This window comes from Giraffa tippelskirchi, chromosome 12 (assembly GCF_054371585.1).
Source record: "Giraffa tippelskirchi isolate mGirTip1 chromosome 12, T2T-mGirTip1v1.2.pri, whole genome shotgun sequence".
NCBI classification, from domain to species: domain Eukaryota; kingdom Metazoa; phylum Chordata; class Mammalia; order Artiodactyla; family Giraffidae; genus Giraffa; species Giraffa tippelskirchi.
The window spans coordinates 39,505,623-39,532,380 of NC_137286.1; the positions used below are offsets into that span (position 1 = coordinate 39,505,623).

General features: G+C 57.1%; 1 protein-coding gene and 1 long non-coding RNA gene across 2 annotated transcripts in view; one reads left to right on the forward strand and one right to left on the reverse strand.

The window, feature by feature from the left end:
* KLF13 (KLF transcription factor 13) overlaps positions 1 to 20,917 on the reverse strand; it is a 43,359-nt gene extending 22,442 nt beyond the window's left edge. Inside the window, exon 1 of the mRNA XM_081546663.1 lies at positions 19,937 to 20,917. Coding sequence (XP_081402789.1) covers positions 19,937 to 20,525 — 589 coding nt within the window. The 5' untranslated portion in view covers positions 20,526 to 20,917. The remainder of the gene's footprint in view (positions 1 to 19,936) is intronic.
* On the forward strand, positions 3,006 to 7,667 carry LOC145528357 (uncharacterized). Its single transcript, XR_014070336.1, has 3 exons — positions 3,006 to 3,165; positions 5,183 to 6,086; positions 6,215 to 7,667. It is a non-coding gene; the product is annotated as an uncharacterized LOC145528357 (long non-coding RNA).
* Positions 20,918 to 26,758: the final 5,841 nt, after the last annotated feature.

Sequence of the window (26,758 nt, forward strand, 5' to 3'; positions counted from 1 at the left end):
GCTCCCCCCCCCCAATGACTCTGATAATACTGGAGGGACACATCCAGCATTCCTGGCAGCCCAGCCTTTCCTCAGAGAGTTGCTGTGCTGGCCTCATCACCCATCTGCAAAAGCCATGGAGGGCACCAGGTGGGTGGACTCAGTGCCTGCCCCGCCCCACCAGAGAATATCCCCGCCAGCCCACATCACCCCACGAGCTCTTGGCTGTTTCAGTCATTGCTCCTAATTTCTGTAAAACTCGGTGTCCAGAGCAGCTCTGACAGCGTGCTTGTCCTGGGAGCTGCTTGCTCCCCCCATGCAGCTCTGTCAGTGGGTGCGGGGTGGGGGGCTCCCCACTCCCCAGCTCCGTGGTCACTGGAGGAGGGGGAGCTTTGGGCTTCTGTGTCTTTATTCCATCTTACTGAGCACTACTCTAGCTCAAGACACGCCAGACTCTGGTCTCCAAATTGGGGCCCTGACATGTTAGGGGCGCCTGGAGACCCTGCAGAGAATCAAGGGCTGAAGGCTCTGCTCTCTCCTCCAGCAGGCCCGGCTCAGAGGCCAACCTGCTCACTGGACCTCGTCCCTCCTCCAGTGCCTGAGGCCCACTTGCCGCACCCTAGGCTTGGGCTTTGGTTAGCGGCTCCAGGACCGCCCTATGGAGGCCAGGGTGGCAGCCTGTAGGCTGGGCGGGAGCCCTGGCGCTGGGCGGGGGTTGAGCCTTCCCTGCCAAGCGCCACATGGGCCCCTGGACTGTGCGAGTCCCCTCGGACCGGAAGTGGGGAATGCTGTGGAGTTGCTGTCTCTAGGGGTCCGAGAGCCAGGTCGGGCCATGGGGGAGGGGGACTTCCCAGAAAGAGCGTGGTTTCTGTTTAAAAGGAAAAACAGACTCAGAAGAGTCCTCCCCCTCTTCCTCACATCCGAGCCCTGTGGGTGGAGGATCCCCACCAAGAGGACCTGGGGGTCTGCTGCAGGCCCGGGCCACCCCCGCTTGCGGCCAGATGGCTGTGGGAACGCTGGCCGCAGGCACCGCCCCCCTTCCAGGCGCTATTCTTGGTGTGTGTCTCCCTTTGGGGGGAGGATAAGGGTGGAAATGATCAGAAGCTAAAATTAGCAAATGGCAAACAATTGAGGCCAGGGATCTGAGGTCGGCTGAGGATAACGGTTTGTTTTCTGTGGCCCTGAGGTGGTTTGAGCAATAAAGGGAATTGAAAATGAAAACAAATCTGGACGCCACCCAAGCCCTGCTGGGACCAGCAGACAGGGGGCACCCGGGGCTGGGTGGCCAGACGGCAGGGCCCAGCCTGGCCCCTCCTGGGGCTCCCCTCCTCCCGCCCACGGGGACTTCCTGCTGCTGCTGCCCTGCGAGCTGGCCTTCTCTCCCACGGCCGCAGACGGCCTCCCTGGCACTAGCCTGGCTGACTTCTGCTCCAGGGAGGGCTGGTAGAAACCCCCGTGACTGTGCCCTGAAGCCAGGCCTACGAGCCCCTGCCCTGGTTCCACGGGGAGTGCCGGTGACACACCAGGAAACCAGGCCCAAGGGTCTGTGACATGCTGGGTCACACGGTTGGGCGGGCAGAGGCCCTGAGCACACAGGCATGGCTGGGAGGTGGGCGCTGTGACTCCTGACTCCCCTGAGAGGGGCCGGCTGCACAGTGGCTGCAGACAGACAAGGGAAGGGGCCCGGCCTTGTTGCCGCTTGGCAGTCAGGGAGCTGTGCTCCCCTAGAGGTCACGCCCAGCGCTCCTGGGAAGGGGGAAGCAAAGCCTCCCTTCGCTCCTAAGGGTGCTTGGCTTGGCCTAGAACACAGAGGCCATGGGGTGGCTGTGGCCCCAGGGATGGGGCGCCCATTCCCAAGTCAGAGTGGCTGCTGGAGGCCCTTCCCCGGGGCCAGCCCAGGGCCATGAGCCTGAGGCACCACAAACGACTCCACCACCACACGTGTGCACATTTCAGTCCTCGAAGCCGCCACAGGGCGAGTGCTGGCCCACAACTAGCCAGGCTGGCCTAGACCCACACTAGCCCAGCACTGACCTCAGTGCCGTTTACATCTCCAGAAACTCTGACCAGGGCTCGGATGGCCGCCACCCGGGCCACCAGGTACCTGTGTACAGAGCAGGGAGCCCGGGTCATTTGAGGGGTGGAACTGGAGTCCAGGTGGAGGTCTCCTGTGGAGACCAGAGCTGAGAAGAGATGGAGAGCTGTGGGCGTGGCCTGAGCCAACGATGAGCACAGCTTCCATGGCCACTTCCCAGAGCCGGGAGATCTCGGCCTCCGAGGCCCTGCGGGCCCGGAGGTGGGGTGTACAGCAGAGCAGTCTGAGGGGCCTGGGGCCTTCCCTACCAGCCAGCTCAGCTCACTGCAAAGCCCTTGGACATCTAAGAGCACCCTTCTTCCTGCCAGGGTGCTGGGCTGGGTGCTCTCATGCATCACTGGTAGTGTCACTCATTCTTCCTTTCTAGAAGACAATCTGCCCCTAAGTGCGCATTCCTGTGCTTGCTCCCAGGATGATAACAAGGACAAGCCCACCATGGGTAACAGTCAGTCACAGGCTTTCCAGGAGAGCAAGTCACTGGAGGTATCACAGCCCCCGACCCAGGTCCTAGTAAGGACACCAGGGACGAACAGACAAGGATGCGCAGGGCAACTATGAGAAGCCAGGTCCAGGGGCCTGCTGGCACTTTGGAGACGTGACCACCACAGAATGTCACAGTGGGAAAGGGCTGAACGTAAAATGACTGTGTGGGAAGATCCCACGTTTCATGTTAAAATAGATACAGGCAGACGTGTTAACACAGTGTCTTGTGGGAGGTGGGATTAAAGTTATCGCTTTTCCTCTTTTTCTCTTAATGCTTTTCCATTTCCCAAATCCTCTTTCATGAACACACTTGGCTTTTATAATCGGAAATAAAAACAAGTGCAATGTGCTGAAATCACAGTTTCCACTAAAGCTACTTCTTACAAGAAACAGGAACATATCTGACCCGGTCCCAGAGCACCAGCAGCAAGTCATAAATGGGTGGAGCACACATTTTCCAACTGTCGATGGGACCCCACTCAGAAGCTGCCCTTAGGTCCACGGATGGTGGACCTGGGTCATCTGAAAAGACACGTCTTTCTGGGAGATGCTGTGGAGTTCTCCACTTGGCTGTCTACCATCCCCAGTCTTGGAGAAGAGACCTAAAGGTGAGGACAGAGCCAGACAACTGCTTTGAAGAGGTAAAATTGGGTATCACATAGTCTCTTTCTTGAGTTTTTCTAAATTTTCCAAAATTGTTTGCAGTTAATGTATCATTTGCAACAAAAACGTGTGTGCACACGCATGTGCGCATGCCACACGTGGCCCTCCTCTTCTCAGAGAGCACCAGGCTGGGCTGACACAGCCAGACCTTGGGCTCTGCTGTCACTTGAGCACAAAGCCAAGTCCGAGGTGATAGAAGGGGCTGCCGGCTGCTCCCGTATATGTCCATGTCTCTCTTCTCGACTGGACCCTCCCGTGGGCAGCCTGACATCCCGCCATGTCCTGTGCATTTTCCACCTTCCTCCACCACAGCAGGAAACCTAGGGTTTGGGTCCTGTCTTCAGAAATAGACAAGGGGCACCCAGAAAGAGCAGGAAGAAGCTGCCAGAGCCTTCCCTCCTCCTGTGCATTCTTCTAAAGATACCCTTGGAGGGAGGGGTATGCATGCAGCCCTTGGGCCCAGAGGCTGGGGGACATGAAGGGCATCGTGACACCCACTTCTCCTTTCTTCTTCCCTGGCCTCCAGTGTCACCCACCCCTTCCCTCAGGGGCCCCATCCACTCCGCTGATGAATACCCCCACAAGACTCCCCCTTCCCACCATTCCTTCTTGGCTCCTGGATGCCCACACCTTGGCTCTCATCACCAAGGCAATGCCCCTCCGGCCCAGACTTGCCTCTGGACTACCCCCTAGAGACGGGGCAGTGCCTCTCTGCTCCCACAACCCCACAGTCCAAACTCAAGCCCCCTACCCCCACCTTACAGGAGACTAGTTCACCGCTTTGTAAAGACCCCCCTTTCCCCTTCTCCCCACCCACAAGCGCCAGGAAGTGCACTTCCTAAACCGCCGTCAGCCCAGCAAGGTCTAGGCACAGGGGCCAGTGCCCGTGACCCTGGCCTCCCAGGTGGTCCCCAGGGTGGGCCACAGGAGCCTTCTCCTCAGGAGCTTTGGTGCCCCCATCGGAGCTCCAGGGGGGTACCTGTGCTGCTGGGGCAAACCCCAGCTCCATGCCTCCCCAGCCGCTTTCTCAGCCTCCAAGTAATCATACCTACTGAGCATGGTGCCTGTCACAGATGCCCCAGGTCAGCAGTGTCTGTGATGGGAGGTGCCAACCCACCTCCACCCGGGTTCTCAGTGTGGCCTCATGGCGGCGACACCCCCAGCCAGGCAGGTGCTGCCCAGCAGGGACATCAGCCCCGCTCAGCTTCCCCACTTTCCAGACTCCATCTGCCCCTCCCCCTCCCCCAGTGCCTCTCCTTTCACCACCAAGGGTCCCGTCACCATGCACGTGCACAGGGCCCCACGGTCGGGGAGGGAGGATGTTGGGGGAGGTGCAGGCCTCCCTCACCAGCGGACGCCGGGGCCTTTGCAGCAAAGGACAGCAAAAATGCCACTGCCCTGGCACTGTCCCGTGGGGCACACCCCACACGTGTGGCTTTATACTCGGGTCTGTGTGTGCCACTGGCCAGGCCAGCCCCTAGCTTCAGCCCTGTTGCCTTGACCTTCGCTACAGTGTGGCCGGGACCCCACTGCCCGAGGACGTGGGACCTCACATGACTCCTGGCCGGCCCACCCTGCCCCTCAGTGTGGCTGGGTTCTCAGCACTGCCTCCTCCAGACCTGTCACCCTAGCCAAGTCCGTGAAGGCCTGGGAGGACGCAGATCCCCAGACCAGAAGCATCTTCCCAAGACCACAGGCCCCAATCCCCAGCCTGGCCCCAAGGATCGGTGCACCCCACTCATGGCCTCGGGGGTTGAAGCCTATCATCTGGGTGCCCACCGTGTGGAGACAGGAGCCAGCCCAGCCTTGGGGAGGCTGGCACTGTCCTCCAGGGGCGCGGAGAGCTCCTGGCCGCAGCCCCTCTCACCACCCCCACCCCTGCCCTGCCAGCCGTCCTTCAGGCTCTTTTCTGTCCTGGAATCCACTGAGATATTGTTGACAGAAAGGTTCTACTACTTTCAGGGAGAAAAAAAGTCCATAAACCTCTGAACCAGGATTCATTCTCCACATTCTTAGGACAGATCCTGTGATGACCGGATTTGGCCCCAGGGAGGGGTGGAAAGACAGCCCAGGCCTCCCTGAACTCTCCCTGCCGACCTCTGGAAACAGGCCCCCGAGTGCAGGGTGACTCCCCACAAGATAGGCCCATGTCAGTGGGGCAGGGGTAGGCCACCCCAACAGCCAAGCACCTGGTTGTGGCCAGTTCCCAGCGCCCTGGCACCCCTGGCTGGACTCAGGGACACGTTTTGACCCCGGCCTGATAACAGGGGTGAGGGCAGTGATGAAGACGCTCAGGAGACCATTCTGCTGACCCTCCAGCCCTGCCGCAGGTGTGAGAGGGGGGACCAGAGGTTAGCACAGACTGGTCCCGTATGCAGAGGAGGGAAGGAGTGAGGCCAGCCTCCCGACAGGAGTGATAGGCTCCAGGCATAGTGGGTGGGGAGCCCCCCGAGACATGGATGACTCTAGCCTCCTAGAAGATAGAGAAGCAGACACCTCCCCCCCTCCCCAAGTGATTCAGGAACTGGGACCAGGAGAAAGCAGGCCCAGCCTGGGAGCCAAGGCGCCCTCTGGCCACCTGACCCAGGGTTTGCAAGACTCCATCCTCCATGGGGGTCATGGGGCCACCATCTGAGCCTGCAAACCAGAATGTGTCCCAGGACCTGGCTGGCCAGCTCCTAGCAGCTCTGGACTGTGTGAGCAGTAAATGGTTCCCAGTCGTTTCCTGTGCTGAGAAATCATACCCTAACACAAGAAACCCGGTTGGCATCACTGTGGCCCAGGGTACTGCTGACGCAAGGACCTTCTCGCTGTGGGCCCCGCAGAAGGCTGGACCCTACTTGGCCTCCTCACCATCTCCAAGCAGGTGAGCATCCTGAGGGCGGAGGCAGGGGCGGGGCCGCACAGGTACAGGGCTGCAGGGGTGCTGGAGGCATCTGGCTTGGGGACCTCACACACCAACAGGCTTGTCACTCAGCGTCCTCCTCTGTCCAGCGACCCCGTGGAACAGCCCCTGCCCTGCCTGGATGCCAACAAATGTCCTCTGAAACAACCAGATGCAGGACAGAGGAAGGATGGCCATGCAGGCGCCCAGGTGTCACTCGGCACAGAGGTGCTCCTTCCACGTGGCCCCTCAGACCGCACAGGAAGCACCTCGATGCCAAACGCACTGATGTGAGGGCGAGAGCCTCGAGGAGAAGGGCAGAACTGTGGTTCTGCAGCTGATGAGCTGGCCTCAACAAGGCTCCCACACTTCCCTCTAGGACACGACTCTCGAATCTGCAAACAGAGAACTGCAGCCCCCAAAAAGAAAGTGGAGAAAATCCCCAGATGGCCCGGAGTCCATGAGAACAGTCACCCCGGAAAACACCCTGAGTGCTGCTCAGACCCAGGGCTCAGGAAGCCCATAGTCCTGAGGGGGCTCCCCTGGCCGTGGGGACAGAGCCCTCCACCTGAAGGGGCCATGACCACTGCCAACGAGACCTCTGTTCTTCTGACTGAAGAGGCTGTGGTTTACAAAGGGGCCTCCCTGAGGTGAGACCCTCTCCCAACATGGCCAACTTCTGGAAGCCCCACCCAGAGGGCCCGTCCATCCAGGTGGAATGCCCTGGCAGGACTAGCACTGCTACTCATCACCATGAGACAGTCAAGACCAGTGATACCGAGCAGCAGGGAGGCAGAGGATGCCACCCCTGCTCCCACCCCTGGCCCGGGCATGTTCAGAGCTGCTCTGGGGATGGGGACCTGGGCTTCTACCTCAAGGCTCCAGTTCGGCAGCTCCTGCCTTACAGTGTGTGGTCAGGGCTGAGTGCCTGGTAACCAGAAACCAGTGAGGCTCACCTGCGGGGGTGCCACTCCCCAGCCTAAGCACAGACTCTGGGCAGCGCATCTCCATAGCAACAGGATCTCTACGGCCTTTCTGCGGCCCAGAATGGATGGAGGGGCCCTTGACAGACCCGAGCTGAGGTTGGGACACAGCTCACCCACACAATGAGCCCTGGGGCGGTCTTGGGAGGCCCTGATTCATCATGATCTGGAATCTACTTCAAAAAGTCATTCTATGGAGAAGGAAATGGCAACCCACTCCAGTATTCCTGCCTAGGAAATCCCGTGTACAGAGGAGCCTGGTGGGCTATAGTCCAGGGGGTCACAAAGAGTTGGACACGACTGAGTGACTGTGCACACAAAAATGTTGATAAAGGACATCGAGTGCATAAAGACCCAGCCCAGAGGGTGACTGGATGGGAAAGGGACAGACCCTGATCGACAGTTTGTACAAAGACAATTCTAGTTCTAATCAGCATGGTTGAACGTGGTTTAAACAGGTTTGTAGACCTGTAAGGTTATGTGTGAATATGGAAGGGAAAATAAGAGCTCACTTGATAGGCTGGTGTAATTCTAGATGAGTTCTTATGCCTCAATTATATAAACTACTGTTACAATTCTGTTTTTTAAAATTAATTTATTTTTGATTGAAAGATAATTGCTTTATGATATTGTGTTGGTTTCCGCCTTACATCAACATGCATCAGCCATAGGTATACACATATCCCCTTCCTCTTGAACCTCCCTCCCACCTCCCACCCCGTTATAATTCTGTTTTAAAATAAATAAGAGGCTAAGTACCCCCCCAAAAAAATAAAAAGTCGTTCTAAGTCATCTGTTTCTCCCCAAAAGAGAAGTCAGCAAAAACATCTGTTAATTCAGGTGCCCAAGAGCAATGCAGCAGTTGGGGGGAATCCTGCTCTCATGGGGTAGACACACACACACTTGTAGACACACATGCACTCGTGGACACATATGCACTCGTAGACACACACACACTAGTAGACACTCATTCATAGACACACATACACTCGTACACACACTTGTAGACACACACAAACTCACAGACACACACTCACAGACACATACACACACAACTCCCCACCACGTGCCTTGTGCACGCTCTCAGGGGTCAGTGGTCAGCACAGCCCAACCTGCTGCCCAGTTGAGAACATGGAGCCAGGCTCCATCTGTTCTCCCTCCCAGGCCAACACCGCACCGCACTTTGCGTCCATTAAAACGACAGCACATAATCAGACAAAAAGCCCCTCCTCTGATGAAAACAAAGCGTTGAGAGGCTCTTGACTGAGGTTACTAAGACACAGTACATATGCAGTCAAGCTTCTGTGGGGCCGGGACCAGAGACACAGTAACATGGCTCCAAGTCCACAGCCTAGATGGTCAGGACTTCCAGATGGCAGGACCCCCAACATACTGTCCCTGAGACGCCAACAGCCGCTCCACAGGGAGATGCTTCCCGTGCAGGAAAGCCAGGGGTTGGGGGCCCACGAGGCAGCCCTGTCTGTGCTGAGGGAAGGGAGCCAAGAGGCCTGCATACCCACTACAAAGACTGGCCCTGGACACAGGCCAGGCCCGACTCTGTAGACGGCCACCTGGGTCTCCTCTATGCATGATAAAACCAACAAGGTCAGCTTCCTTGCAGACTCACCTGGCACCTCCTCAGTGGGGGTGTATGGAGCAGGGCAGTGCCAGGTAAAGGGAGAGGCCTGTAGGAGAGCCTGTCACTGAGTGTCACCCAGCGAGGTGCCCCCTCCTGGCCAGACCCTCTCGAGCCCAGGGATCCCCAGCCCAGCCACATCTGAGAGCAGCAAGGTTTAAGAGCAAACACCAAAGTACACCTTGTATCAAGGTGTACACGAGCTCCTATCTTGGCCTCCCAGGAGAGCCTGGCATCTGGGGGGACGTGGGGGGAAGGCACTGTTTGGGCTTAGACAGACTTCTGGACACATGTTATGGGGCTCTGAACACCCTGAGATGAGAGAGGTATCTCCCCAAATCTCTCCAGGGAGCTTCATCAACCTCAAAGTCAACACAGTCCTTGGGCGGTGCTGAAGTAAGCACTCACGGGCGACGACCCTGCCATCGCACCCCCCACCCCCACCCCCAGCCATGCCAGGGCCTCTCCACGGTTTAAAACAAAAAGCCATCAAAAAGCATGCCTCCTATAAAAGGAATATAAGTGTTTATTAAGAAATTCTAGGAACCAGGTCAGGCATCTTGGTATTTTAGTCACTCCAGCTAATTAAAGGAAAAAAAAAAATGAAAATAGAAGCCCATCCCAGAAACTTGAGACAATGAGAGCTTCTCTCACCACAAGCACTGAGCCCTGGCTCAGCCAGTTGCCAAGGCAACCCAGTGTTTACCTCTCCCTCCGCTGTGTAGGAGGATGCTGACCATTGACTGGGAACAGCTAGGCTGCCACCTCCAACACCCCACAGGAAAGGCCGCCTGGGTGTCCCCAGGGGCCCAGAAGACTGAGGAGGAAGCTACAGCCCCACCCCAGCCCTCTGCCACTCTCCCAGGCTGAGCCAGGCCACAGCACAAAGGAAGAGCTTCTCCAGCGTCCTGGGCCTGCTCCTCAGCGCACCCACCCGCCTCTGCCCAGGACTGGAAACCCTTGAGGGCAGCTTGGCAGTGTGCATAGATCCCAGGTTGGGGGAGAGGAAGGGAGGGAGGTGAAGGAAAGGGAGGAGAGAAAGGAGGAGGAAACGTGAGGACCAGGCTGGACTTTCTGCTTAGCTCAGGTCAGCCACCGCCAGACCCCCATACCAGGCTGCCGGCCCGGATTAGGGTAGAACATCCCAGAATAAGTGACCTACTGGGGCCCAGGGAGTTACACCCTCCAGCACGGCTCCAGGATCCCTGCTGCCCCTGCAGCCACTCTGGACACACTGTGCCTTCCCAGGCTCTTGCAGGGTGAAGCTGGGTGTGACGACACACCTGCTGCAGCCAGAGCCACGTGGCCAGAGGCCTCCTGACAGGCCTCCTTCCAAAGAAACAACTGCCCTGAGCTTTGGTGGGAGGCTGACCACATTCACACACATAAGCATGCATAGCACGTGCATACATGTGTGTCAGTGTCTATCTCCTAAGCCCTGTGCAGAGCTGAACACATGATGGGAGGAGTTGAACATGGAAAAAGTTAAAACAACTGGCTCACAAGTTAGGGAGATGATCAGGGGAAGGGAGATTAAGACTGATGTTTCTCAAAGGCTCAAGTGAGTGAACTAAGGGCTGATGCCACCTGTCCAAAGCAGGATGCGAGCAGGTAACACCCAGTCCAGTGCAGGAAGGAGCGCGTATCAAGGAAATCAACGCTGAATATTCATTGGAAGGACTGATGCTGAAAGCTGAAAATCCCAATACTTCGGCCACCTGATGCGAAAGTCGACTTATTGGAAAAGATCCTGATGCTGGGAAAGACTGAAGGCAGGAGAAGGGGACGAGAGGATGAGATGGCTGGATGAAATCATCGACTCAATGAACATGAGTTTAAGCAAACTCCGGGAGATGGTGAAGCACAGGGAAGCCTGGCGTGCTGCAGTCCATGGGGTCGCAGAGCCTAAGACACGACTTAGCAACTGAACAACAACAAAGAAGACAAGGCTGAATTTCCTGCAAACCCCAGAGGCCTGATGGTAACTCAGGGCAACCACCTCGATGGCCAACACAACAGCATAATGCCTGTGCAGTGAATGCTCAGGCCCCACCCGCAAGAGGGCTCGGAGAAAACACTGAATGACATTTCATGATCATAAAAGATGGCATCCTGCAAAGTCCCTCAGACTATCCCAGGGAATACCCTGGTGCCTTAGGCCAAACAACAAGGCAACATTATTATTTTTTATTTTTTAGCTGCTCCGTGAGGCTTATGGGATCTTAGTTCCTCCATCTGGGATTGAACCTGCAACCCCTGCAGTGGAAGTTCTGGCTAGAACCACTGGGCTGCCAGGGAATTCCCAAGGCCACAGGATTTGCTAGGCAAGCAGCCCAAAGCGGTTCTCTAGAAAAGACAAGGAAACCTGGGTAACGGCCCTGAGCACCCAGGGCTGCAGGAGCAGGAGTCCCAAGAGGTCCTCCTGACCCTACACTCCCTGTCCTCGGGGACAAAAATGACAACTGATGAACACGGGGAAATCCTTCCAGAATGGGAAGTGGGCGAGACCTCAGTGATGGATGGAGATCTGCCTGAGCCCCGCCCACCCGCCCCACTGTGCTCATGCCCAGTGGGAGAGGATCACCCACGACCAGTGGGCAAACCACAGTGACCTGAAGTGGGAAGGAGGACAAAGGGCAGAAGTCAGGGAAGCAGGCAGGGCCCCTAAGTGGCCAGACTGCCTATCACTCACCATACAGCTTAGATTAGTATCAGTGGCAACTGTGTAATTAATCCACTTACTTTATCTCCCCCTAGTGAAAACCTGTAAGGTTTGTTACTATAAGATGCTAACCCGCCAGCTCCCAGACCCTCCCCCGATCTCAGATGAACAGCTCAGCCGGCCAAAGGCCCAGGCAAAACACCACTGTCCGCCAAGGACATGCCTGGGCCTCCCAGGCCCCAGTCAGCCCCTCCTGGCGGCTGAGTGCTGAGGTTTGTGTGCTCCTTTTATGGTTCCTCTTTGTTTCCCAACACTTTCTTGCAAAAACCTACACTCTTGATCTGCCATTAACTTTAGCTTCTTCCTCTAGCCCCCAAGCTAACTCTTTATCCTTTTTCATTTAGTGAAAGTGTGTTAGTCACTCAGTTGTGTCCGACTCTGCGACCCCATGGACTGTAGCCCGCCAGGCTTGTCTGTCCATGGTATTTCCCAGGTGAGACTGGAGTGGGTTGCCATTTCCTCCTCCATTTTTTAAAGTGAGTGTTAATATACTAAAAGAGTTAAAAACAAATGAAGAGCTCAGAGAAGGAATGTACAGGGGAAGGAAGTTCCTGTCCTGCTCCCATCGGAGGAGGACAATCTCCAACTTAACCCAAGGGTGTTAAGGAGCCCCGTCCTGGGCCCCAGACCTCCTGCCAGGCTGCCCAGCTGTCACCCTGCTGGGGCTCCACGTGGGGGCCCCCGGAACTCCTAAGCCCCCTCCATCTCCCACACCTGTGCTTCCTTCCAGCTGGCTGCGTCTGCGGGACATGGGCCTTGCCAGAAGCTCCTTCCAAGACAGGACCCGGCACAGGCCAAGCCTCACACCACCCAGTGAGTGACCACCAATTTGGGCCCCAAACTATTTCTTGCAAAGCTCTTTCTCCGGCTCCAGGAGGCAGACCTGTGCTCAGGGACCATGGGCCACCTACCCCTGCAGGACAGGCCATGGCACAGGGATGTTTAATCCAAGGCCTCAAGTCTCAGCACTTTTCCAAACAGGTCACCTTGGGACAGACTGGCCGATGGCCACGGAGGGCGGCCAAGTTCCTGGTTAGCAAGTGTTTTTGCGTGATGAACTTGAGAAGAGAACAATCAACAGATCACTCCCACCCCTACCCACTCTGCATACAGTAAAAACCTGGAGTGTGGCTCCCCAATCCATGCTACAGGTTCAGAATGATGTCATGCAGATGCCGCACTGGGCCAAGCTGCCCTCACTGTGCACACAAGGCCCATGGTGAACAGGGAGGATGCCCACCCCATCCGCCGCACTGGGCCAGGCCGCCCCCCCACTGCACACACAAGGCCCACGGTGAATGGGGAGGATGCCCTGCCCCACTGACTCAGTGGGGACAGGGAGCAGGTGGAGGACACGGGACAACCAGGCCACCGGACGACCAGGGAGTGCTGTCTCCCCTCCAGAGCCCACTCACCCACTGCAGAACCTCCTTACTGGAAAAGGGCTGGGGGTGGGTGTGGGCCCTGACGTGTAAAACAGATGACAGGACCAGAAGTCATGGGTTCCATAGAAACAGGTTCCATGGAAACACGCTGCAGGCTGGGATACTCAGGCCAGCTACAAGGGACAGAGTACCTTGTAAATGGCAGAACTTGGGGTTGGGTGAGGGGTTCTCCTGTCCTACACTAAGTGCCTCGTGTTAGATCACTGCCCTCAGAGTAAAAACTCAGAGGTCTAGCCTCCATTGTCTTGGCCCAGGGCAGGGACCGAGGCCTCTGAGCCCAGTTCTCGGCTCCAGGGGACTCTGTCCTCTCCACCCACTTCCAGTCACACAGGAGCAGGTGCTCCTGACTTAACTAACAAGTTTATTCCCATCTTGACAGGACACTGACTTCCAACTTAGGGCTGTGAAAGGAACGGAAATCAGGCTCAGGAGTGTGGACTTAGATCCAGATTTGTGTTTTTTCTGGAAAGTATGTCGAGACCTACCAGGACATTAAGGGTGCCATGGGTTGCAGGACCCGCCCACCCAGGTCTGGGAGACAGGTCACCGTGGGCACAGAGCCAGGTGTGGGTGCACTGACTGTGAAGAATACACCCATAACCACCTCCTAAACCATGACGAAGGCCATCCAGAAACATCTGATTCAACCTAACATTAGGGGATCTGGTCTGTTTGGGAAAGGGAGCTTCTAAGACTCTCGAGTTGTCCTCTGACTTTAAAAAAGACTTCCAACAACAAACCTGAAAAACCAGCACTGGTCCAAACAAGGAGGCTGGGGGATGCACAGAAGCCAGGCAGGTGGACCAGGCAGCAGGGGCTGAGTGCAGGTGAGCAGACGGCACGCCAGCATGGCACCTGGCTCCACGCAGGACCAGTGGGACCCTCTGGCAAGCCACGGTCTCAGAGTGGTACTTATTGTCGAGAGCAGGACATTCCTGTAGAGTGGGGCAGCCTGGCAAACACCCCTTCATTCGCGATACGGCACCGCATGTCCCCCTCTGGGACACCAGCACTACCTGTGATGTAGTTTTGACCAAAGATGGTTTACATGGGATCTGATCATGAGAAAATGATGAGACAAGTGCAGATGGAGGGATTTTTCTGCAAGGCAACTGGCCTGGGTCCTAAAATGCCAATGAACCAAAGACCCAATGATGCGGGGAGAGGGGGTGCTTTCAGACTGAGGGACGCTGAAGAATGAGGACACCAAATGCAATGTGTGATTAACCACATCCTGGCTCTATGTGGGCCACCTGGGGTGGGAGGGCGGTTATCAGGGAAACTGAATATGGACTGTATGTTAGATAGCGTGTAATATTTTGAGAGGCAAAGAAGGCAGAAAACATAATATTTAGAGAGAGGAGGCGGGAAGGAAGGAAGAAAGACCTTTTTTTAAACTGGGAGAGAATATTAACTACCGACTAGGAGAATATATGCAAGTACACTGTACCATCTCTTAATGTTTCAAAAGTAGTAAGGACTTGCGGGGGAAGCAGTGTGCGAGGGGCACATGGGCTTCTGACACCGAGACCCTGCTCACCCGCCATCCCCAGGTTCACAAGGGCGCAGCTGTCACACATGCCGACACACCCACACTCTGGAACAGGGCTGCCTGGCATAGGTCCCAGCTCCACCCTCACCTGCTCTGCAACCTCCAGCATATTTCTTAACCAGTCTGAGCCTGGCTGTCCTTTAAAAAGGAGTAGCAATGGCAGTGCCTATTCCATAGGGTCCTATTACAAGTGGAAGGCCTGGCCCCTGGTGAGCAGTGTGGATATGCTGGACACGACCTGAGAGCTGAGTGTGTCATTCTACAGGTTTTTTATTTTAAAAACTCTTTTCGCTGCCTTCTTTCAGCCCAAACCAGACACACTTTAACGATGCCCTGAAAGCTCCAGATCGCTGTTGGGAAGATCAGGTGTCACGGGGCGCAGGCCCCGGGGATGGCGGGGAGGATGGCATGGCTTCTTGAGACACCTCGGGTCTGTCTAGTCTAGTGCTGTGCGGTTTGTGGGGTTTCTCAAGTTATGCATTTAAACACATTACTACTACATGTGAATAAGCCTTTGGTTTCCTTTCTCCCAGGCTTTTAGCCACCAGCAGTGCATCTCACCCTTGCCCTTCTGATGCACTACATCCAGGAGTTAGATAACCACCAGCATTTGAAGTCATGTTGGGGCAGACAGGCCCTGAGAGCCAGAGGTCCCCACGAGCCCTCCTCAATGAGTGGACTTGGCGGCAGCACCTGCTCTGAAGGGGGGACTCCCCCAACCCTGTTGGTTCCAGAGGCCACACACAGACAGGGCCTCTGATTAAGTGAAACCTGGTCCTACCCGCCACTCACATGGAAGCGGGTATGTCGAGGGGGCGGGGTTCCAGTCTGCTTTCAGGCAGGGGAGTGGGGAGCAAATAGCTCACATGACACTCCCCCACCAGTGCAGGCTGTGCCGGGTGGCCCACCTGGCATACCTCACTGCAGTAGGGGCTGAGCACCAGCAGGTAAGCCATGTCAGGATGGCAGGACAGCTGGTCGTGAGGCATGGCTAACATGGCTTTGTTGAGATTGCTTCAAAAAATGTTCTCGATGTGATGCTTTCACATGTACAAAAGGAGAACTGGGAGGAGTTTTTTTTTTTTTTTTTTTAGAAAAAAAAAGAAAGGGCAGCTAGTGATATGGCAGGACCCTTAGCCCTGGGGAAACCAAGATCTTTTGGTCTGTTTCCTTTCAAAACATAACCTGTCCTTTAAGTCAACAAGAGTAGCTCCACCACACACACGCCACCTATGCTGTCACTAATACCACTAGGTCTTGATCCCCCACAAATGCCAGGTGGACACCAAGACACACACCAGAGTCCCCTGCTACATGGTTCCAAGAGCAAACAAATGAGAAAAGCAGCACACTTGAGCCTGCCGCAGGTAAGAGGCTGGGTGACTGACAGTAATGCCACAGAGCTGCACCCTGGAGTATGAGGCAGCCAGGAAAAAGAATGAAGCTGCCTCCCTAAGCAAACACACAGGACAAAAGCCTTGACTGGATGTGTTCTGTGGATCCTACATGTGTGTTTTTAAATCACCTACTCCGTGGATGCACGTGCACGTGTGTATACACAAAAATGCATTAAAAGAGTCTGGAAAGAAATGTATCTATAATATAGAGTAACAGTGACTAGCTGGGGGAGGGGAGGGTTCGTGAATTCTGCCTGCACACTTCTGCATTGTTTGAAGAGTTTCACAACCAGGCCGACTGGCAGGCTAGGACTGTGGGGGAGCAGGGGCGGGAGATGCTGGCCTGGCTGTGGCCCAGACAAAGTGCTGGCCCTCTGCCAGCGTGGCTTGCTCTGGGTGAAGGAAGGAGATCCTGGCAGCCACCCTTCAGGCTGACGGGCTGCCTTCCCAACACAGCTGCCTGGGGAGCACCTGCCAGGGGTCTAGGCAGGCAGTGTGCTTGGAATACCACGTTCTAAAGCCAGAGCTCCAGTCGGGGAGAGTTAGGAATAAATCCTGGCCCCTGTAACCGCCCTGAGGATCAAATCCCTTGTTGAGAGGGTCAAGATAAATTTTAAACAAACCCTGCCCCAAGTGATCACAGGAAGTGGCTGAGACAACGCAACCTGCTCTACTTTCCACCCCACACAGGCCAGGTGAGCAGGAGCAACTAACTCTGGGACAGCAGGAGGCGGGGTTGGATCCACCTTTCCAGCCAGGCCCCCAGACCTGCTGAGACGGCCCAGCCCAGGGTGCAAGGAGAGGTTCTGTCTGCTGGCGCTGGAGGGCGAATAGGGTGCAAAGGTGATCTGAAAACAATTGTTTGTGAGAACCCACAGGGAGGAATGGATCCAGGATGTGTCTGCCAAGAAAGCCTGGGCCCACTCCGCCTGGCCCCACCAAGCCTAGCAGGCAGGAATCCTTACATGTGGGACTTTGCCAGGTAGGGGGGCTTGGGGGTGTCCTCAGAGAGATCCAGTGCTTCCCTTCTCCAAGTCCTTGAATTTTCAAATCAAAGCCCTTCAGCCTCCAAGAAAATCTGCTCCTGGTCTAGGGAGTCCCCAGAGCAAGGTTAAGCAAACTTCCCAGGTCTGGGCTGGGAAGTTATGATCAACCAAACAGCAAGGGGATTCAGGTGCAAAGATGATCATGTGTTTTGTTCTATCATGTGCGTGCTCTAACACCAGTTACCTAAAGGTGACAGAGGACCATCAGTCCCGAAGATGACCAGTGGGGGACGTAACAGGGGATCACACTGCCACACAGCTAACCAGGACAGGTGGCTCTTTGCATGCAGTTGGTCAGGGTGGTGGTGGGAGATCCAAGTCAAAGTTGACCTTAGGACCTCCCAAAGGATTTTCACATACACACACCTGCACACCTTCCAGGTTGTCAAGGGAGGCATGGGAACCAGTCCCTGGTCACAGAGCTAGGCAAAGCAAGCTTCCAACTGCCTCCTTGGCTAAAGCCATATTAGTATTCACCCCCTCCACCATACAATCATTATGGGGGGAGGGTCCCTAACAGTCTGAAAGGCCTAGCATGACCTGAGTCACTGCCTGCACAGACCGTCCCCACCAGAACACTCTGGGAGCCCACAAACCAGGATCTCCCTCCTGGGTCTCTGCAAATCACCTCTAAGTCAGCCCCTGCAACCAGCTTACCTAGTCTCTCCCTTCTGTGGGCTGCCTCTATACCCTCTATGATCACCAGTTACTTATGCCCTGCATACCTGGGCTCAGGCTTCCTGGAGGTGCCCTACGGCCACAGGTAGGTCCTTGGTTCATAAGCAGATGCACCTGGGGGGACCCCTTAAACTGCAGTCAGCATCTGGGACCTGGGAACCTACACTTCCAGGGGCCCCAAGGGACCCTGTGCACTCCTGACTTGGAGATCTGCTCTGGAGGCAAAGATTCGAGTTTCTGCAAACCTGGAAGGCAGGGCCGGCTCCCTACAGACTAGCAGACTAGCAGACTGCAGGCCAAAGAATGGATTCATCCTGTTCTGTCTTCCAGGCCTCCCGGAGAAGCTGGCTTCCGCCCCACTGCAAAGGCGCGGGTTCCCAGCGCCCCTGTCCTAAGCATCTAGCCATCTTTCCCCGTGCTGCGTAGGGCACAGGCAGCCTGGAGCAGGGAGGCTGAGGTAATCCGGAAGGCAGCCCCCGCCGGAGGCCCGGGCGGGCCCCGCCCCGGGGCCGGTCCCTCCGCAATTCGCGAACCTGGCTACCGGGTGCTGCCGAGTTGGGAAATAAAGAAAGAGAAGTCGCTCAGTCGTATCCGACTATTTGCGGTCCCATGGACTGTAGCTGACCAGGCTCCTCCGTCCATGGGATTTTCCAGACAAGAATACTGGAGTGGGTTGCCATTTCCTTCTCCAGGGGATCTTCCCGATCCAGGGATCGAACCCGGGTCTCCTGCCCTGCAGGCAGACTATTTACCGGTTGGGAGGGCACAGTAACACAGGATTCAGAAAGCTTTTCCAATACAGTCCCCTGCTTGGTACTGGCTTGGCTCTCAACCGAGTGCTCAACTCCAGCCACAAACCAAACGCGGCCCCGCTACTGGGGGACAGGGTCCACCTCGCTCAGAATCCAGCGTGGCCCCTCCCCCACGACCACACCCACTCTTGCAGTAACGTCCCCACCCCCGAGTCCACACAGCCCGAATTCTGACTCAGCCAAGAAATGGCCCCGCCTTCACCCGCGACCCCACCACCTGCCAAGCGGTTTGAGCGGTCACAGCGCGGGACCAGAAATGCGGGGCCGGCGTGGGGGGTGCAGTTCGTGAGATCCGCGGATCCTGATACCTGCAGACCGTGGGGCGGTTCATTTGTAAATTTATTGGAAGAAAAAGCTTTTCAGCTCTAGGTTCTTGAAACAAACTGCGGGTTTTAAATCAGTCATTTAATCAGCTTGTGAACTGTTTGACAAATGAGACGCCTCAACCTTTGATAACAAGGTTAACGGTATGAGAGTTTTGAACCGATCCCCAAAGTGGAAGACTTGTGTCCAGAAGAGTTCGCGTGGGCTCAGAGGAAATACACAATTCTTTAAACCAAACTGGGAGAGAAAGCATGCCATCCACTGAAAGGTTGTTTCCACTTTTGTGTTTAAAGACAAAAAAACCACCACAGAGGAATCTACGACAAAGTCTCGGGCCCGCGAGAGGAAAATGCTGCCCTGGGGTGGGGGGCGGGCGGCGATCCGCGGCTCCCAGAATGTCGGCTCCCGCCGCCCGCCCCCCTGCAGGTGCTGCCGGCCCGCATCCGGCCCCGGCAGGTGAGAGCGAGGCCGGGAGGAAGGCGGCGCAGATCCGCGGCCAGAAGGCAGGGCGCTCCTTTCGGGAGAAAGCGCCGAGGCCCCGAGGAGCCCCTCGGGTCCGGCGCGCCCCCGCCGGCCGGATGGGCGGGGCTCCCACAAAGAGCCCAGGGCGAGGACCCGGGACCGCCCCCCGCGTCGGCAGCCGCTGGCTCCGGTTTCGACAAATTAAACCTTAGAGCGCTGGAAAAATTACAGGAAGAGGAGAGCGAAGAATGTGCCGAGTGGCTGGAGAAAGCCCTGTCCCCGCGTGAACTTCGCCCGCTGCGCGCCCGGGCCGGGCCCGCCCCTGCTGAGCGCGCGCCCGACCGGCGGGGGAGGGGCCGGGCGAGGACACCCGTTTCCCGCGGCTCCCGGCAGTCTGGGCCGCCAATCTCCCCGGGTGCCACCCGCGACCCTCACCCAGCTCGCCCGCACCTGCCTGCGCGCCCGGGGGCCTGGGCGGGGTTCCCGCCCCCGGGCCCGATGACGACAATCGCCCCCGCGGCCCCGCCCGAGAGCGCCGGAGGGGGCGTGCCCGGCGGGGGCGCGGTCGCCGGGCGGGCGCCGGCTCCCAGCGCACGGACCCGCCTGGCGCGGCGCGCAGGGTCGCCCGCAGCCCGGAGCCGTGGGGAAAGGGGCGAGGCCCCGACCGTTCCCGGCCCTATCGCCCTCGCACCCAGCTGGCGGCTCCGGGGGCGTGGCCGAGCGACTAGCACTGGCCCCGGGTCGCGCGCTCGGGCTCCCGGGCCGCCCCACTGACCTGTGTGAGTTCTCAGGTGCGCCTTGAGGTGCGAGGATTTCCCGTAAACTTTCTCGCAGCCCGCGTAGTGGCACTTGTGCTTTCTCTGCGGGGACTCGAGGTCGGTGCGACTTCGGCCCCGCCGGCCCCTTTGTCTGAGGCCGGGCTCGCCGCTCCCCGCGGGCCCCGGCTCTCGCTCCGGCTCCAGCCCCGCCTCGGGTTCGGGCTCGGGCTCGCTCCACGCCGGGCTGAGGGGCGCGGCCGCCGCGCCACTGGCGCCGGGGGAGGCGGGCTCGGGGGCGGGTGGCGGCGCGGGCGGCAGGCGGCAGGGGGTCCTCGCCTTCCGGGCCGCGGCGCCTTCTCTGCGCTCCGCTGGGGCGGGCGCCGGCGCTTGCTGGTTAAGGTCCGCTAGGATCCGCGCCACTACGAAGAGCGAGGCACTGTCCTTGCCGTCGCGGCGTTCCTCGACGCGGGGCAGCGTGGCGGCGACAGCGGCCGCGCCCTCGGGTCCGGGCTCCTGCCCCTCCCGCGGCCCGTGCACGACCGCGCGGTTCGACATGGACACGAGGCACTCGGCGGCGAAGTGGTCCACATAGGCGGCGGCTGCCATGCTGCGGGATCCAGCCAGCGGACGGGCGGCACTGCTGGTCGCTGCAAGTCGTCAGCGGCGCATCCGCACCCACGGCCTCCGGAGAACGGGCGGGGGGCGGGGGCGAGGCGCGCCCTCTCCGCGGGCTGGGCTGGGCGCGCAGCCGCCTCTGCCGTCACCCGCGCGGCACCGCGTCTGCTAGGCGCCCGCCCGGCTGGGCTCCGAAAAGTGAACGCATGGGGGGCGCGGGCGAGTGGGATCCCCGCGCGACGTCAGGGGCTGCCTGTCCTAAGGATGCCGAGCGGCGACGTTAGGGACGACCGCGCCAAGTCGCGGCCGCAGTCTCGCCGCGCATTGTGGCAGGCGGGACAGCAGCCGTGCGCGCCGCGGCTCGGTGTGGGCGGCCCGGCCCCGGGGGTGGGCGGGGCCGGGGCCACATCTGGACCCGACGTCAGCCCCCAGCCACATCCTGGCGGCGCAGGTTACAGGCGGCGGCGGCGGCCGCGGGGAGCCGCGCACGCGGAGGGGGCGGGGATCCCGGAGCGCGCACCGGCGGGATGGAGCGGTCGCGCGCCCGCCTCTGGGGAAGGGGCGTGGCCGAGGACAAGGACGGGCGCCATTGGTTCGCGGGTACGCGGCCCGGCCAATCCTCACAGTGAGAGACTCCCACTCGGCCTAGGGGCCTGCGCGTGCCAATGGGCGTCCCCCCTTGGCGGGCGGGAGGAGGGGCGGAAATTAGAGTCGTGAGCCGGGCACGCTGACGCACCACGTCCGAGGGCGGCAGGCCGGGGCGTGGCCGCGCGGGTCGCTCCCCAACCCCTCCGCGGAGGAGACCCCGCGGGGTATTTTCCTGCTGGGGCTTTTGTACAGTGACAGCCTTGAACCCCGGCGCGGAGGCGAGCGCTCAGGAGGGCGCCCCTTTGTCCCTCCCGCCCCGCCTCTGCCGTGCCCCGGGTGGGCGCGCCCTGCGGGGCTCGCCTCCGCTTCTCCCTTTCCCTTCCCGAGCGAGGTGCCCAGCGAGGAGGCGCGTCCGCTCCGGCCAGCTCGGAACAACCCTGCCGCACCCCGCCGAAGCTGGGTTCCTGGGCGGCCGGGCCCGGAGACTCAGGCCGCTCGCCCGCTGCAAGCTCCTCCCCTGCCGAGCCCGCTGCTCGGCGCGGCCCAGCAGGGAGCGGGGTCTCGGGTGGGGCAGGGGCTGCACTGACGGGAGGGACCCGGAACTCCCGATCGTCCCGGGCAGCCAGGAACTGGGCCGGGCCGCACTGCCCTTGAGCCTGGGTCAACCGGAGGCGGACTGGCACCAGGCTGGTGGTTAGCCTGGCAGCGCGGGTGACGTGCCCACGGCGTCCCATGCTCGCAAGAGTGAACTACGTGCCGGGGCGCCGGCGCCGCTGCTCATGGAACGCGGGGCCCCTTCCTCCGCCTCCCCTCCCCAGGCCCGCTGCCAACTTCTCCCGGCTGCCCCTCTCCCACCAGGCCGGGGAGGCTTCCGACGCCACCGCCACCGACTGCGCGGGCCCTGCCCACCCACTGCCTGGCCTTGCGGAGGAAACGCTCCCTGCCCTGCCCCGCCCACTTGCCCTTGCCTCTCCCCGGCGCCCTCACCCTCACTGTTTCCGAGGCCACCCCACCGCCCTTCTCCAGGCCTAGGCCATCAGCGTAGAGGTTAGAGGCTGAAGCCGAGCGCAGCAAGCCCCTGGCCCGGAGAGACCGGCCGGGGTCTGCAGCCCTTAATGGACATTCAAACGTGTTAGCCGCCCGCGCGGGGAGAGTGGAAGGAGGGCAGCCCAGGCACTGGATCCTTCGGACCAGAGAAGAGGGGTGGGTGGGACAGAGCCGTCCTGAGCACAAAATTAAGAGCAGCCATTTCACACCAAATTATCTTGGGGCCTGGGTAGAAAAAACTTTCCAGGCCACTAAGGACAAACGCGTTTTGGGTTGCATGTTGTGGTGAACTGTAAGCTGGTGCGGATGTCTGGGTGCCCTGGGAATCTGTGACTAAAACCCTAAAGTTCCAGCTCACTGGTGGGGTCGGCGCCCCCTGCGAAGACCACACAGTGTGCTCTGCAGGGGTGGGGCTCTGTGCTGGGCCACTGGGTCAGACTCCTCCTCGAAGGGTCTCCTACTGGCAGGAACTAATCTCTCTACTCCCAGCCAGATTATGTTGATGACATTTAAGAGATTTGTGTTCTGACCAAATAATGATTCAGAATGTTCCTGCAGTCTCACCACATGTCACAATCAGTCACTTCATTAAGGATGGAGCTGGCCCTGTGCTGACTTAACAGCCATCCCCCCACCACCCCGCCCCGCTTCCCACTCTCTAGCAAGCAGGATTCTGCTCAGTCTTCAAGGTACCACTAGCTCCATGACTCCCCTTGACACAACCCAGCTTGGGCACACCCTGGCAGTCCTCCTAGGAGTAGGCACCCTTCTAGGCATTGGGTTACAACTAACCATCCTCTACTCTGGGTGAGGGAGGTAGGCCTGGGTCAAGGGTTCTCTGCAAGCACACACACCCCACCCCCATCCACAGCCCAGAACAGCCCCCAGGTCTCTGCATGGATGCAGCCTCCCTGAGTGTTTTGGCTGCACTCTCAGGGCATCCTGGGGGCAAAACTCAGACCCTTGGCCTGCTTCTCAGGCCTTTAATGGTTGTTCATAGAAGGAGGTCCTGGGGTCCAGCAACCCTCATCCCGGCCCCACATGGGAATTCTTCCAGATACATACAATCTCTTTCTCAGAGGAAAATCTCACCATAACCCCTGGCCTGTGTTATCCTTGCTTCATCAGATTTTGACAGATGTGGCTTCTGTATGTCTGAGGGTAGGTGGGGATCAAGTGTCAGAAGGAATGGAACAAACAAAAACAGGAGCTGCAGGAGACCCAGGTTCAATCTCTGGGTTGGGAAGATCCCCTGGAGGAGGAAATGGCAACCCACTCCAGTATTCTTGCCTGGAAAATCTCATGGACAGAGGAGACTGGTAGGGTATATGGTCCATGGGGTCGCAAAGAGTCAGACAAGACTGAGCACACAATTTCGGGTGGGAAAGATCAGCCCAGAGCAAGTGAATGGGGATGTGTCTGGATAGTGGAGAGGCTGGGCTGGGAAGGGGGCTGAGGTTTCCACCGGAGATGGTGGATGGATGGTGTGTGTTGACTCTGACTTGTGGAGCCTTCTTTCACAGCAGTGTTTGCCTGTTGTGAGAGAGAAATTGGCAAATAGGGCAAGCAAGGGAACAAGTAACTGCAATACAGTTGTTGAAGCTGAAATACTCTATAGACCTGAGACAATGAAGTCTTGAAATGGTAGGGGGGTGGGATAGGGTGGGGGAGCCAAAAAAAAAAAAAAAAAACTCTGGAGTCCCCAAAAGGTCCACCAATGGATGGCACTGGGCACCTCTGGATGAGGGTTTGAATGGGGGGCTAAGATAATAATTGGCTGAAAGTCTGCTTAAGAGGCACCCAGATTATCTCAGTAGATCTGTGTTGCCTTCCCTGTCCTGACCAAAGATGGGATGTCTGTCATCTAAAAAAGGTTAAAGGGGACTTCCCTGCTGGTACAGTTAAAACTCTGTGCTTCCAAAACTGAGGTCGTGGGTTCAATCCCTGTTCAGGGAACTAAGATTCCACATGCTGCCTGGCATGGCTAAATTTTTTTTTTTTTAATAATATAAATAAGGTAAATGGGAGCATCTTGGGCTGAGAGATACCATGCACAGTGAAGGGCAGAGGTGCCATAATAGGAACAGAGGGGTTAAATGAACCTGTAGATATTAGATGCTGAGACCATGTTCCAGCTTCCCTTATGGGTTTTCAGAATGCAGGCAGCCAAGAGGCTAGAAGGGTCTTTCCTGGGGCATTAAAACAGGCCAAGGGAACACAGTAGTTTCCTTACATCTGCAGCTGCCCAGTGGAACCACCCACCAGACCACACTCCAGGGAAGGCTGCACTTTCCGAGCCCCCACAGATACAGAGCCTCTAATCCAGCTTTCAGAGGTGGCCAGAGCTGATCCAGCATCTCAGGAAATCCTGTGTCATGAAATCTAAAGCCCCAATAGATTTTTTAACAGCAACTTGGAGGAAACAGAGACTGTGCAGAGAGAAGTACATGGCAATGAAATCATCAATCGAAGTCATGTCGTCAGAGTAACTAAAGAGAATACCGCAAGCCATGAAGGGAGGCCATGTATAAAGGAATATTCGGTGAACAAACAAAAAGTGTTCATGGAAATTTGAAATAGTGGAAATAAAGGGCTTCCTAGGTGGCTCAGTTGTAAAGAATCTGCCTGCCAGTGCAGGAGACACAGGTTTGATCCCTGGATCAAGAAGATTCCCTGGAGGAAGAAATGGCAGCCCACTCCAGTATTCTTGCCTGGAAAATCCTATGGACAGAGAAGTCTGGTGGGCTACAGTCTGTGGGGTCTCAAAAGAGTCAGACATGACTTAGTGACTGCACATGCAAAATTAAAAAAAAAAAATACTGCCAGAAGGGATTGGAAGATAAAGTTGAGGAAATCTCTGTGAAAGCAAAACAAAAAGAAACCTCCAAAGTGGGAAACAGGAGAGAAAAAACAAAGGCGGACCATCCAGAAAGTCCATTGATGAAATAATAGGAACCCCAAAAGAGCAATCAGAGAAACACAGGGGCGGGGGTGGAAGGGAGGAAATCATCAATGAATTCGTCCTTTAAAAAATCTCCCAAACTGAAGAGCATGTGTTGAAAGACCCACGAGAAGCTCAACAAGGAAAAAATAGTTCTTCCCAAAGGCATATCACTGTTGAAGTGCAGAATAATGGGGACAAAAATGTCCTGACATTAGAAGCAGGTCACAGATAGATGGTCAGGAGTCAGAAGGTGAGGGGCAAAGCCTTGGGGATCTAAAGGAGAATTATTCTCCAGTCATCACCCAGCAAAAGTATAAATCAAGTACTTTGAGATGAATGAGATCTCAAAATTTTATTTCACCAAAATAAAGAAGCCAACCGAGAAAGAGGGAGGCGTGTGATACAGGAAAGAGGCATTCAACATAGGAGGAAAGGGAGGGGCATAGACGCACCAGGCCAGGCTGGAGCAGGGCAGAAGCTCCACTGACAATTCTTCAGGAGGTGAAGTAGACAAGATCCGCTTACCTGTCAGGAGAAGCTGGGCCATGCTACAGGAAAGACTGCCTGTAAATCTCAAATGTTAATTTCTGGCAATGCTACATTTCCTTCGTGAGTTGCCTGGGGACACCCAAGTTGACGGAACAGCCTCTGTCTAGAACATGCTGGCTGCCATGGCAGAGAGACCCAGAGTGTCCCTCACGTCTTCTTTTCCATACACAAAATACACTGTCCCCCTCCCCTGGTGGGAAACCTTATAAATCCTGACCTAGAGATCAGAAGCAGGCAGGAAGACAGAGATTCAAGCATCGGCTGAAGATCCATTACCTCTGTAGGCTGCTGCACCCCACCTCCACCCCCAATACACAACCCCAATGTGCAGTGATGGGAAGGGATAGAATACACAACAAACAGACCAATTCAGAAAGGGGAGGAGAGGGCGACCCCAGCAGACAGTGTTCACAGTGATCCTGAACCCTGCTAGGCAAATTTTGCCCTTCATCCTGGAGTGAGTGTGTGAACAATCCAGCCCTGCTCCCTGGGAGGCCGGGTCACCATGGGATGCTCCTCCACTTTCAGGGGATCCCCCTCCACCATCATCCTCCTTGGCTGCACTGGGAGTGGGAGGCGGTGGTGGTGGGCAATGGGAATCTGCCTCCCTTATGGGGCTGAGCACTTTCCCCATCCTGCTTCCAGCCTGTAGGAGGTTAAAGATGAAGGGTTATCTTAAGTTCCAGACACAAACTCTATTAATGCTTGGACATGGTTTCTTTGGTCCTATTAGTTCCTCAAAAATCTAGTTAGTAGACATTGAATATGCTGATAACCTTAATCTTGGACTTGCAGCCTCCAGAACTATCAGAAATAAATATTTGTTGTTTATAAGACACCAGATATTGCGTTTCAGCAACCCAACTGGCCTAAGATATCCACAAAATCCATCCCCCCTTTCTACAGCAGTGAGCAACCATACTTCCCACACACCTGTGCAGTGAGGTGTGACCAAGTGACTAAGTCCCCAGGGTGGGACTGTGAGCAGAGGGGCTGCGGGCTTTTAGAGAATGGATCTCTCCTCCTGTATCTTCTCTTCTCCCTCTGCCCAGTGGATGCTTATGTCAACAAAGCCGTAGGGGATGGGGGATGATGG